General features: G+C 43.8%; 1 protein-coding gene across 3 annotated transcripts in view; it reads left to right on the forward strand.

Moving 5' to 3' along the window:
• Nucleotides 1-13,243, forward strand: part of DHX35 (DEAH-box helicase 35) — a 71,563-nt gene continuing 58,320 nt past the window's right edge. For all 3 annotated transcript variants that reach the window (XM_007193117.2, XM_007193119.2, XM_007193118.2), the window contains exons 1-3: nucleotides 1-94; nucleotides 7,192-7,325; nucleotides 12,361-12,453. In XM_007193117.2, coding sequence (XP_007193179.2) covers nucleotides 55-94; nucleotides 7,192-7,325; nucleotides 12,361-12,453 — 267 coding nt within the window. In that variant the 5' untranslated portion in view covers nucleotides 1-54. The remainder of the gene's footprint in view (nucleotides 95-7,191; nucleotides 7,326-12,360; nucleotides 12,454-13,243) is intronic.

A 13,243-nucleotide genomic window follows, 5' to 3' on the forward strand; every position in this document is an offset into this window, starting at 1 on the left:
GGCCTCGTGCGCAAAGGAGGGGGTGGAGCCTTCCTCGGGACCTTTCACCTCAGCATGGCTGCGCCCGTGGGACCGGTGAAGTTCTGGAGACCCGGTAAGGCCCTTGGCGGAACGCTGGGCAGATGCGGCAGCTTGATTTCGGTCTTGGCCCCGCGGCCGGCGTCCTGGCGCCTGCGGCCCTGCTCGCAGGCCTGACCTCAGCGAGCTGGCCACCGCTGCTTCCGAGCTGGTGGGCTCCGCGGCTTAGGCGCCCACAGTGGTCCCGAGGGATTCAGGGATCCGCCCCCAGCCGGGGCAGAAGTTCACCGTGTGACCTCGTTCCAGTCTCTCAGCCACCCCAGGCCTCGTTTTCCTCACTCCTGATGCCTGTCTTGCCCAACCTGTGCTATGGGGAAACGCTAAAGCGCCCACGCGTGTCCTGTTACCGCCCTGGGGCTGCGCTGGGGCCGGGCAGGGGCTGCTGCTCGGGGTTTAGGAGTTCATGTTAGGAAATCAGACTGCCTGGGTTCGAATTCTCGGCTCTGCCGTAGAGTAGCAGAGTTCCTTTGGGCAAGTCATTTAACCCTTCTTAGCCTTAGCCTTCTTATCTGTGAGATGGGCAGAATAGTAACATCTATCCTGTGGGCTGGAATAACGAGCACGACGCATTGTTTGATGTAGAGGAAGTGATCATTAAAAGGGAGAGTATCTTAGTCTGTTTTTGGGTTTCTGTCCGCCCCACGTGTCTGCCAGAAAATGAACACCCCCCTTCGTATTGGCTGTCACCCACTCCCCCTCTTGCAGGCTAACACCATTCTCAGCCGCAAATTGATTTGCTTGTTTTGTTTGAATTTACTCATTAGTCAGGATTTTATGGAATGTTTACGTGCCAGACCCTTCCTCCTCTTCCATCAGTTTCCTGTGAAAAAAGTTTCTTAAAGGGTTACCAGCTTGTTTTTTTTCCCACCACTTGCACCTCCGCAGGTCTGGATGTGCACAGTATTGTATATTGCAGCAAAAATGAAATAAGACAGAGAAGGTAATATAAGGGAAGCTTTTAAAGGGTATTTTAGAGTGGTTCCCAGAAATTCTGAACGTGCCTATCAAAGATGATGAAGATAAACCTAAGCAAGGGTTGTGTTAATTCTTTTTTTAAAATCTGTAGCTTGTCCCCTAACGATAATTTTATGATTCAGCATTTAAGTCATCAGCCAATTATCCATCCTGAGTTTTATTTGCAGCCAAAGCTAAGATCCCATTAGGTAATGAGATATCCTCTATTTTATTTATTCAAGCCTTTAATAACAGGTCAAAGTGTTAAGTACAATAAAGGCCTAAATGAATTGTTGAAAATCAGACCAGCTACTCTTTTGGTTAAAGAACATGGGATTATTCTAAGAGTTCTATTCCATTATTTAGTTCATTCACTGAAGTTATACTTACTGAACACCTCGCCTTGTGGTTAGGAGACAAATACGGATGACTAGGGCTCTGCTCTGCTCTCAAGATTTATACTCTCTCTCTCTCGCAATTATAATGTGAAGTCGGATATCCTCTTTAAGAGATTTTAAAGTGAGGCAGAAGAAGGCGGTGGTAAGGAAGATGAGTTCTACTAGGGTCAGACTGTAGAGACCATCCTGACTACCATTTACTAACTTGGTGATTTGGGAAAATCACGGTTACCCCATCTGTAAATTGGGAATGAAACCTACCCAAAGGATTGTTTTGAGGATTAAATGAGAATACACATCAAGCTCTTAGCACTAGATACATATTAACTATTATAATTACTTCGAAGTATTAGAAGAGGGGGAAAGTTTGAATGTGTGGATAAGAAATACTTCATTAAGACAGTGATATTTTTGAGGTGAACGTTGAGGCACAAATGAGGCTTTGTTCTGCAGAGAGGTAGGAGAATGGAGCTCTAAAGGGTGTAGCATGAACAGAGGCAAAGTGGGATGGTCCCTCAGCAGTGTCCAAAACACCAAAATAATTGAGTAGCGTGGTGTTTAGTGGCAGGGTATATTTTGGGGTGTAGTAGGAGATGAAGCCAGAAAGGTAAGTAGGGGCCTCATCGTGAGAAGTCTCCATGCAAGTTAAAGAATTTGGGTTTCACTGTTTTTAAACAGGAGGTAACACAATGAGGTTTATTTTTGGAAGATAACTCTGACCTTGGTGAGCAGAATGCTTGGGGGAGGAAATTAGAGTCAGGGACACCCTTAAGAGAAGGTGCTACTAAAATCGAGAAGGGATATTGAAAACCTCAATTCTGGCATGTGGGCAGTAGGGAGGGACCTTAATGGGAGAGATTTTAGAGGCAGATGTAGGGGAAGGTAAAGTCGGTAATGACTCAGATTTCTGGGTTCGGTGACTATCTTGGTAAGTGGTTCTCAAATTTTGCTGTATAGTTGAATCACTTGGGAAGCTTTTAAAACTCCTGCTGTTCAGTCATACCCCATGGTAATAAATCAGAAGTCCGGAGGGGCTAGGAACCAGGCGTCAGTATTTTTTAAAGATCCCCAGGTAATTCACGTGTGCATCAAAGTTTGGGAACCACTGTTCTAGGTAAACTGTTGTCATTCACTGAGATGGGAAGGGATTTAGTGTACACTTACTGGGCCCTTTGTGCTAGTCACTTTTACTTACATCATCTTATTAAGCAGTAACAATATCTTAAAAAAAATTTTTTTTTTATTGTTTATTTTTGGCTGCGTTGGGTCTTCGTTGCTGTGTGTGGGCTTTCTCTAGTTGTGGTGAGCGGGGGCTACTTTTCGTTGCGGTGCATGGGTTCTCATTGTGGCTTCTCTTGTTGCGGAGCATGGGCTCTAGGTGTGTGGGCTTCAGTAGCTGTGTCTTGTGGGCCCTATAGCGCATGCTCAATAGTAGTGGCGCATGGGCTTAGTTGCTCCGCGGCATGTGGGATCTTCCCAGACCAGGAATCGAACCCGTGTCCCCTGCATTGGCAGGCAGATTCTTAACCACTGCGCCACCAGGGAAGTCCTGGTAACAATATCTTGTGACTGACGGAGGTATTACTCTCATTTTACAGATTAGGAAACTGAAGTTGAAGATATGAAACTAGGATGTGGGAAATAACACGGTGAAGGTCAGGGAAGTGAGTGAGACTGGGTATAAGGCTAGATGAATATGTCCTATAGGCTGGGAGTCACAAGTTAAGGTAGCTACAGGGGGCCTCTGGGATAATCTAAATAAGTGAAGGTGCTGGGTGGAAATAATAGGGAGTGGTGGGAACTGTGACAAACTAGAGCGTGTGTACACTGATACGTGTACAGTATTGATTACACTGAAGCGTACACGTGCTATCTAAAGCAGGAACCTGTACGTGGTTCCACCCAATTGGTGTCATATGGGCTCAATATCCAGATTAGAATGGGAAATTTTTCCATGCTTTAAATGAATGATTTCAGACATTTTAACAGTGGCATATTTGGGGTCCTTGAGTAACTAGTTTGTGATCTCTGCCATAAGATCTTCGTATGAGCTGCCTGAGGTTTTGTTTTTTTTTTTTTTAATTTTTATTTATTTATTTATTTATTTTTGGCTGTGTTGGGTCTTCGTTTCTGTGCGAGGACTTTCTCTAGTTGCGGCAAGCGGGGGCCACTCTTCATCACAGTGCGCGGGCCTCTCACTATCGCGGCCTCTCTTGTTGTGGAGCACAGGCTCCAGACGCGCAAGCCCAGTGATTGTGGCTCACGGGCCTAGTTGCTCCGCGGCATGTGGGATCTTCCCAGACCAGGGCTCGAACCCGTGTCCCCTGCATTGGCAGGCAGATTCTCAACCACTGTGCCACCAGGGAAGCCCTGCCTGAGGTTTCTGTAGAAAAAAATTTGACTTGATTTGCTAGTACAAGTGGATCAGAAGGGCCTGGCCATTTTCCTTCCTTCATTCAACAAATATTTAATGATAAAATCAATGTTTGACAACGTGCCTGGCAAACACTTTATAGCAACAGCTTTGAAGATTTTTGACCTGATATACAGTAAGAAATGTGTTGTGACCCAGCATGGGTACACATAATGTATTGTGTTGTGATTCAGCATGCATGCACATGTATGTGCATACACACACACACAAACTAAAAAGAGTTGTACAAAAACAATATTGCGGGGGCTTCCCTGGTGGCGCAGTGGTTGAGAATCTGCCTGCCAATGCAGGGGACACGGGTTCGAGCCCTGGTCTGGGAAGATCCCACATGCCGCGGAGCAACTGGGCCTGTGAGCCACAACTACTGAGCCTGCGCGTCTGGAGCCTGTGCTCCGCAACAAGAGAGGCCGCGATAGTGAGAGGCCCGCGCACCGCGATGAAGAGTGGCCCCCGCTTGCCAGAACTAGAGAAAGCCCTCGCACAGAAATGAAGACCCAACACAGCCATAAATAAATATAAATAAATAAATAAAGTAAAAAAACAAACAAACAAACAAAAAAAACTGTGTTTCCAACTTAAAAAAACCAACAATATTGCTTCTTGGGGTGCACTCTGGTACTTTCTATTCTATTTCTAGTTCATCTTTAAAAAGTGCTAGCCATGACCCACTACATGAGTTTCCTAACCTATTAATGGGTCACCACTCATTCTGAAAAATTGGGGTAGAGGGACTGCTGGATTGGTGGGGGGCGGTGCTGTTATCAGCCTTGTTTGATAGATGGGGAAATGGTTTACAAGAATTACAAACTTGTTACTTGCTTAAGCACTGAGAATGTTCCCAAGGGAAAAAACAAACCATAGGCAGCCAGCATGGGCCGTGGGATGTATATATGGCGGGGAAGCAGGCCTGGTTTGGTTGAATGAAGTCTTCTGTATGGAGGAGACATGCTCCTCATTGACTGACAGTAGCTTTTCTCTTAAAAGACCTCATAACTGAATGTACTGAGGTGAACTTGGCTGTAGGTTAGAGACAGGAGGGATGGGGTAGTCAGGAAGACACCTGGGTGGATTAAACCTTGGTGTGGGAGGAAGTAAGAGACGTTGCGGGAGCAATGCTAAAAGATTCTAGACATGCTGTAGGCGCTTCCCTGGTGGCGCAGTGGTTAAGAATCCATCTGCCAATGCAGGGGACACGGTTCGAGCCCTGGTCCGGGAAGATCCCACGTGCCGTGGAGCCACTAAGCCCACGCGCCACAACTACTGAGCCTGCGCGCCACAACTACTGAAGCCCGCGCACCGCAACGAAGAGTAGCCCCCGCTCGCCACAACTAGAGAAAGCCCGCGTGCAGCAACGAAGACCCAACACAGCCAAAAATAAATATAAATTTAAAAAAGATTATAAAAAAAATAAAAGATTCTAGACATGCTGTAAAGGTTTAAAATGTTTGGAAAAGGAGGGAATTCAGGACAAAAGCAGAGCTGATGAGGATAAGCTATTTCTTTGCTCTAGTTTTCTTGGGTGAAGATTACAAGGAGTTAATCAGAGGTAGTGATAATAAGGGTAGAAAGGAAAGGAAACTCACCTCTTTGAGCACAGGCTTTATTCCAGGTCCTGTTCTTTTATCTTGTTGAAAGGAAGGTCAACATTTTGGCAAAACAATACAGCAGTGCCCCACTTACCTGATTTTTGGCAACCTTGGACCTCTGGAACACACCTGTGTTCCTAGAAACGAAAGGAAAAGGGATCAGAGATCTACAGCAGTGATTCTAAATTTAGCTCTAGGGGGTCTCTGGACCTCCAGCATTTTGTGTCTGATAAATTACATTCTGGTGTATTTTTCAGGAGATGGAGTTCATAGCCTTTATTAGATTGTTGAAGGGATCTGGGACCCCTCAAAAATGTAAAAATAAATCACTGGGCTAAATATTCTTATCACAGAGCCTCTGTACTTTCACATAGCATCACAGATTCTGAGTTCAGAAAACCCGGGAGGTGATAGTATTGGGTAATTATCCCTGTAGCACCCCTAACAGAGGGCTGTGAACTTCTGGCGGGGGTGGTTATTGATTCACAAAGGTGGCATACCCCTGTACTGAACAAGTCTAACTTTTAGAGATAACTTCCTTATGTTGAGTTGAATTCTGAACCCTGTATCATTTACTTATTACTCTGAGTTCTGGCTTGGGCTGCACGGACAATTTGGTGTGAAAAGTTACAGAGGCTGATGATAAAAATTGAACCCATGTTCCTCCTAAGGCATTTTCCTTTTCAGGCTAAAAGTTGTACGTTGAACAACTTTTCATGGGGGGATATGGCTTCCCTATTCTTCACCACCCTGAGGCCCAGTTTTTCGTTGTTTTTACCAAGAAGCCACGGTGGGTATCTGGTGTTTAATCTGCTCAGCACAGTGGCTTCTTGGCCCAGCACTTCCCAACCAACCAACCACTGCAATTCTGTGATTCCGATAGGCGCTGCCACTTATTGTACCCCAGTCCAGGGCCGTGGTTGATTGGATCAGGCTGGGCAGCGGCCCTAAGCTGGGAGAAGAAGAGCCTTCCTCATCTCCCAGACAGACAACACACACCTGGGACTCCCGGTTCCCCTCACTGGGTCTTTCTCCATTACCACTTCATGCACTAAGTTATGTTCCTTTGGGAGGAAGAATAAGAGAAGCAGGTAGGCTGCACCAGGGTAAGGCCGGCATCTGTAGTGTTCACTGCTGCATCTCTGGCACGTCCATCCTTGCTGGGTGAGTGAGTGAGTGATTGGTGGAGAAACTGTGAGCCTGAGCTCTGGCCCTGGAAGCAGCCTTAATTCCAGCTCCTGTAGAGAAGCCAGCCCCAGGGACCGAAAGGAGCTTGTCGAGAGGGACAGAGAGAGAAGGAAAAAGGCCAGGCAGCATTTGAGTCCCCGGTCGGTGCCTGTTGACCTTGAACCTTGCTGCCATCCTACGGTGATAGGATTCATCGTTTGCCTCAGCTAATTCCCACTAGGTTTCTGCCACTTTTATTAAGAGTTTGGTAATAATAGCAGCATGGTGGCCAGAACTCAATACATTGTCCTCTGTAATGTACAGTTGCGTGTGGCCAGTTTGGAGCCCAATAGGTCTGCCATCTCCTTTGTTCTTGACACCGCAGTGAGGCTCTTCTGTAGTCTCGTAGGCGCCTTTCTAGATGCTTTCCTGAAATTACAGTTTAATACCTTTTGGTAGTTTGAGATTAAAATGCAGTGCTTCTGTTGTATATCTTCATCTTTGAATTTGTAACTTTCACACAATTTTTCTGTTCCTTATATCAGAGAATCTGAAAAAAACATTTCTGTTGCAGGTACAGAGGGACCGGGTGTCAGCATCTCTGAAGAGAGACAAAGTCTAGCTGAAAACTCTGCAACGACTGTTGTTTACAATCCTTATGCTGCCCTTTCTATAGAGCAGCAGAGGCAGAAGCTGCCGGTGTTCAAGGTACATTAAATAAGTATGTTCAGTCGTCGGCCTGAAGCAGCCTGCAGTAACTTTTTTTTTTTTTTTAAATTAATTATTTTTTTGGCTGGGTTGGGTCTTCGGTGCTGTGCTCTGGCTTTCTCTAGTTGTGGCGAGCGGGGGCTACTCTTCATTGCGGCACGCGGGCTTCTCATTGCGGTGGCTTCTCTTGTTGTGGAGCATGGGCTCTAGGCGCACAGGCTTCAGTAGTTGTGGCGCATGGGCTTAGTTGCCCCATGGCATGTGAGATCTTCCCGGACCAGGGATCGAACCCGTGTCCCCTGCATTGGCAGGCAGATTCTCAACCACTGCACCAGCAGGGAAGTCCCCTGCAGTAGCTTTATACTTGGCACTGAAGTGAATAATCTCCTCTTACTCTTTTTTTTTTTTTTTGTTAATTTATTTATTTATTTATTTTTGGCTGTGTTGGGTCTTCGTTTCTGTGCGAGGGCTTTCTCTAGTTGCGGCAAGTGGGGGCCGCTCTTCATCGCGGTGCGCGGGCCTCTCATCATCGTGGCCTCTCTTGTTGCGCAGCACAGGCTCCAGACGCGCAGGCTCAGTAGTTGTGGCTCACGGGCCTAGTTGCTCTGCGGCATGTGGGATCTTCCCAGACCAGGGCTCGAACCCGTGTCCCCTGCATTGGCAGGCAGATTCTCAACCACTGAGCCACCAGGGAAGCCCCCTCTCCTCTTACTCTTAATGATCCTTTAGAATGCAGTGAGCTCAGAGATACCCTTATTTGAAGGGATCGTCTGTTCAGAATATGTGTGTGTTAGTTAACTTTGTAAGTCTGGAAAGTCCTTACAGTTTTTTTTGGTTAGATCTTACATATTGGAAAAACTGGAAGAAATGAAATGACATTCTTTTTTCCCCTCTTTGCTTTCAGTTATGGACAAGTTCAAACATACAGAAAAGTAGAGAAAACAGCACAGTGAACTCTTATGCATCCATCTTCAACAAATTACCAACATGTGGCCAATTTTAGCTTTCTTTTTAAAGGCATATTTCTTTACCCAAGATTAATTAGAAATACGAGGTTGTTTCTGTTGAAGAGATTAACTCCCACTGAGATAGTGATGGGATTTTGGTATGGTTATTACATACCATGTGCACATCCAGACACGTGATTTTATTAATCTCGTGAAATGGACATATACTCATAAGAGACCAAAGTGTAAACTAGAATTAAGAGTATATTTGTTTACAGTGAGCCGTGGTTCTCCAGTACAGATAATACAGTCCATGGACACACTTTTCTCCCCGTTGCCAAGTCCACATGGGAAGCCAAATTGTAATCAGGAAGTGGGCTCAGAGCCAAAGACAGTTTAGATATAGTTGAAGGATATTTATTTCCTGTAGCCTCTGATGAAGGGTGATGAACTGTCCCTGCCTTGTATGATGTCTCTGGAATGACCCGAGTAAGTGGGGCCACCAGCACCTGTGTCCCTCTTTCTTCCAGACAGTGTTGGGTGAAAGCTGCCCAAGTCCTTGCACTTAGGGAGTTTTTTTGTCCAGACTGTGCTAATAATGCCTCTTCTATTGATACGTTCTTTCTCCAAATGGCTATGAAACAGCCGCCTTCTGAATTTCGCCAAGTCACCTCGATCAGACTTTTCTGTGTCCCCAAACGTTTTAGTTACTCCTGTACTAGTTGCTGGGTTTCTTCTGCAGGTGATTAACCTCATCCATTACGTGTGAATGTAAACCAGTTTGACCCTCAGGAGATAAGATCATAGGTTCACCATTGAGGGACACAGTTTGAGCTGTGATGAAGTGTCTGGACTCGAGCTAGACTTCCGAGTTCAAACCCAGGCTTCATCATTTGTGTGCTGTGGCCTTGCTTCACTGCCTGAGCTTCTGTTTACTTATCTGTCATATGGGACTAATGGTACCTTCCTCATAGGATTGTTATGAGGACCAGATGAGATAATCCACATAGAGCATTTAGTAAGATACCTGACATGTAGTAAACGTTGAAGTACAAGGATAATTATTGTTTACTGAGTATTTAATTTTCTTGACTCTTCTTCATCCTCCAGCTGTACTTACAATAAATGAAATAACATTAAAAAAAGAAAGCAAGAAGGTATTAATAACATATTGAAATTAAAATGGTAAGAAAAAGGGTATAAGTTACTGATAAAAATCAAAGCAGAGCTTAAGCATAGTTACAATCTCATAAAATGTTAAAGATAAAGCTAGGAGACCAAAAGGATAAAAAGTTACCCATTCACCACTGCTGCCCCCATTAAAACTAAAAGTGAAAATTCCTTTTTAAAATTTTTTTTAAGATTTTATTTGATGTGGACCATTCTTAAAGTCTTTATTGAATTTGTTACAATATTGCTTCTGTTTTATGTTTTGAGGCGTGTGGGATCTTAGCTCCCCGACCAGGGATCGAATCTGCACCCCCTGCATCGGAAGGCGAAGTCTTGACCACTGGACCGCCAGGGAAGTCCCAGTGAAAATAGCTTTAAAAATAGACGTTGAAACTAAAGCAGCAGTAAATCGAAGGCTCACCCCCCTTTACCCCAATGCCATTTCAAGGCAGCCTTCCCCTTGGCTACCTCCTGTAGGCCGGCGTTCTCTTTGGGCCCTGAACAGTGCTGTGCAAGGTTGTCCTCTTACTTCCTTAAACTCAACCTCGCTGAAGCTCAGTCTGGTCCTCTGCACCAGCTCTCCTTGATTTCCCTGCCTGTGCCTGTCGGTGGTACCGTCATTCTCCCAGTCTCCAAACTGGAAATAGTTTTGTCATCTCTCTCTTGAATGTCACACGTCGGACTCCATTTGCAATGCTTTGTATTTAGCACATGAAGTATGAGTTAATGCCTTCAGTTTCTTCATGCTTAAATCAATCTTGTATATTGCTGCCCAATTTTCTCGGAACACTTATAGCATGGACTGCCTCCTGGCTAAAGTCCAGATGCTAGCTCTACGTTCAAGGCTTTCACAGTGCGGCCCTAACTACACCTATTGTAATTCATTTCCAAGTCAAACCTGGAGCCTTTCGTGAGCATTTTCTAGCACACCTCGAATAGAGTTCATATAGTTTGCCTATTTCCATCTTCTTTCCTTTACTTATGTCATTTCCCTTTCCTGGAATACCATGTGTGTCTCTCTCTGTATTCAAATTTTCTTTCAAGTTTTCCCTGAACACCCACCCATCCATCCATCCATTCAACCATCCATCCAGCAGATGGATTTACAAAATATCATTTACAAAATACCTGTGAAGAGCCCAAACCTTTCCCCTTTCCCTGCCCAAAACAAGAGAAAGCACAGAGTCCAAGCAATTGACAGGAAAGCATCTAGACGAGTCCCAGAGTACCTGCAGCAGAATCTCCTTTGGGTGTTTGTAGAAATGCAGATTCCTGGGCTTCACCCTAGCCCTACTGAATCAGAAACCCTGAGGGTAAGGCTAGGAATCTTCATTTTTAACAAATATCCTAAAAGATTTTTACACTAAGATTTGAGAAGTACATATTTAGACCCTAAATAATGCTAAATTCAAAACCCCAAACAGTCAATACCTTATTTAGCTGGGAAGGCAGCATCCTGTCTCTCCCAGTCTTCACCAAACACATTGTTGGTGTGGAGTCGGATGAGCTGAGCAGTGATCAGAGTGGGAGAATTTGGCAGGTTTTTACTTCATTCCAAACCAGGAATTTATGGAATACCTTTATGACTTTCCAGATCGTCGGGTGTGTCTGTAATCAAATGTGGGTACAGAAATACATTCTGAAGCTAAGTACGTGGGATCTTGGAATTATCTGTGACTTTTCAGTGGCCAAATCAGTGTTTCTGCTCCTACTGAATGGGTTAAGGAAGGCCCAGTTGAAATATAGGTGGAACCTATGGTTGCTTTATTGTGAACTTGGCCATAGAGGTAGAGATGAAAGCATATTCTTTTTGTTTGTTTGTTTTCACAAGTTAATAAATGAAAAAAAATTAAATTAAGTAATACATGCATGTTGAACAAAATTCAGAGGTCTCCTTCACACCCCTGCTCCCTGGCCACTTTCTTCTGCTCATTGGAGACAGTATAGTTACCAGTTTCTTGTTTTGTTTTTCCTCAAAGTCGCTTATATATGAAGAAGGATATATGTATTTACCCTTTTTTTTTAAAAAATTTATTTATTTTTGACTGCATTGGGTCTTTGTTGCTGCGCATGGGCTTTTTCTAGTTGCGGCGAGCAGAGGCTACTCTTCATTGCGGTGCGTGGGCTTCTCATTGTGGTGGCTTCTCTTCTTGCGGAGCACGGGCTCCAGGCAGGCAGGCTTCAGTAGCTGTGGCATGCGGGCTCAGTAGTTGTGGCTTGCAGGCTCTAGAGCGCAGGCTCAGTAGTTGTGGCACACGGGCCCAGTTGCCCCGCGGCATGTGGGATCTTCCCGGACCAGGGCTTGAACCTGCGTCCCCTGAACCAGCAGGCGGATTCTTAACCATTGCACCACGAGGCAAGTCCCTACCCTTTCTTTAAAAACACAAATAGTAGTGTATCATTCACACTGTCCTGCACTTTGCTTTCTTACCATAGCAGACCTCATTGACCATTCCACATCAGTACAAATAGACATTTGTTCTTAACAACTGTGTATTATTCCATTATTGAAGTGCTTCACAGCTGTGTAACCACTCCCCTGTTGATGAACATTTAGGCTGTTTGAATTTTTGACTCTTATAAACAATACGCAGTGAGTATGCTTGTACATATATCTTTGTTCACGTGTATTAGGATGTCTGTAGTATAACTTCTTATAAGTGGAAATCTTGAATCAAAGGGTATGTGTGTTATATATTTTGATAAGTTATTACACTCAGTTGCAGTTGTATCACCTTGTACTGACACCAACAGTACCTGCAATGTATTTTGATATATATTAGAAATATATTTTGATAGTTCTTTTTAAAATTTCCTTCCCTTTGGCAAACAGCTCATTTCATAATGTTTAAATATCTTTGTTAAGGTCTTTTGAGAAAATGTATGTCTATTTACAATGTTTGGTTATATTTTTTCAGCTTAGGAATCATATATTGTACTTGATAGAAAACTATCAAACAGTGGTGATTGTTGGAGAAACAGGATGTGGGAAAAGTACGCAGATTCCACAGGTGAGTACATTTAAATGTGTCTTTGTACTTAGATTTGATTGGAGGGATTTTGTAACTTGAGAACTCTCTTTACCATTTTTTTGCATTTTTAAGATCTCCTCTCAGAGAGGAAATAGTCAACCCAACTAGATGTTTTCTATTAAACTTTTGAACTTTTATTAAACTTTTAATTTCTTTGATTAGAAGAAGTAATGGTCATCTTCAATTTATTTTAATTCTAAAATAATAATAGAATAGCCATACTCTGAAAGGAACAATGGGAACTCATTTGAAGAGGCGTAATGCATAGTTTTTGTTCTCAAATAATTGCAGTTGAAGAGGTGGTGTAGGATGGATGCCGCTATAGTTGTGAATAAAGATTGACTGTTATAGAGTTATGCAGTGCTATGGAAGAAACCTGTCTTACAGGACAAAATTTTATCTGGTGTGGATAGAAGTGGAAAGAAGGATCAGGAAAGGACTCATAAAAGAAATGACATTTGAAATTGGGGAAAAAATATTAAAAAAAGGAGAAAAAAGACAAAGAAATAGACCTTGAATGATCAGTGGGAGTTGGCTAGGAAGATGTCCTCATCCAGTGAATATTGTGGTTAGAGATATTGGGGTGGAGAAGTGCCTGGGGCTCAACAGAGTGGACAGGTAAGATCAAGAGTGGAAAGATAGGGTGAAGTCAAAGTGTGTCCTAAGAGCTTCGACTTGGAGGGTGAAGAATGGTATTTAAGTGGTCAGGGATAAGAGTCCTTGCAGGTTTTTCTTTCCTTTTTTAATATAGATTTTTAAAAAAAATTAA

This window comes from Balaenoptera acutorostrata, chromosome 15 (genome assembly GCF_949987535.1).
Source record: "Balaenoptera acutorostrata chromosome 15, mBalAcu1.1, whole genome shotgun sequence".
In the NCBI taxonomy this organism is placed as follows: Eukaryota; Metazoa; Chordata; class Mammalia; order Artiodactyla; family Balaenopteridae; genus Balaenoptera; species Balaenoptera acutorostrata.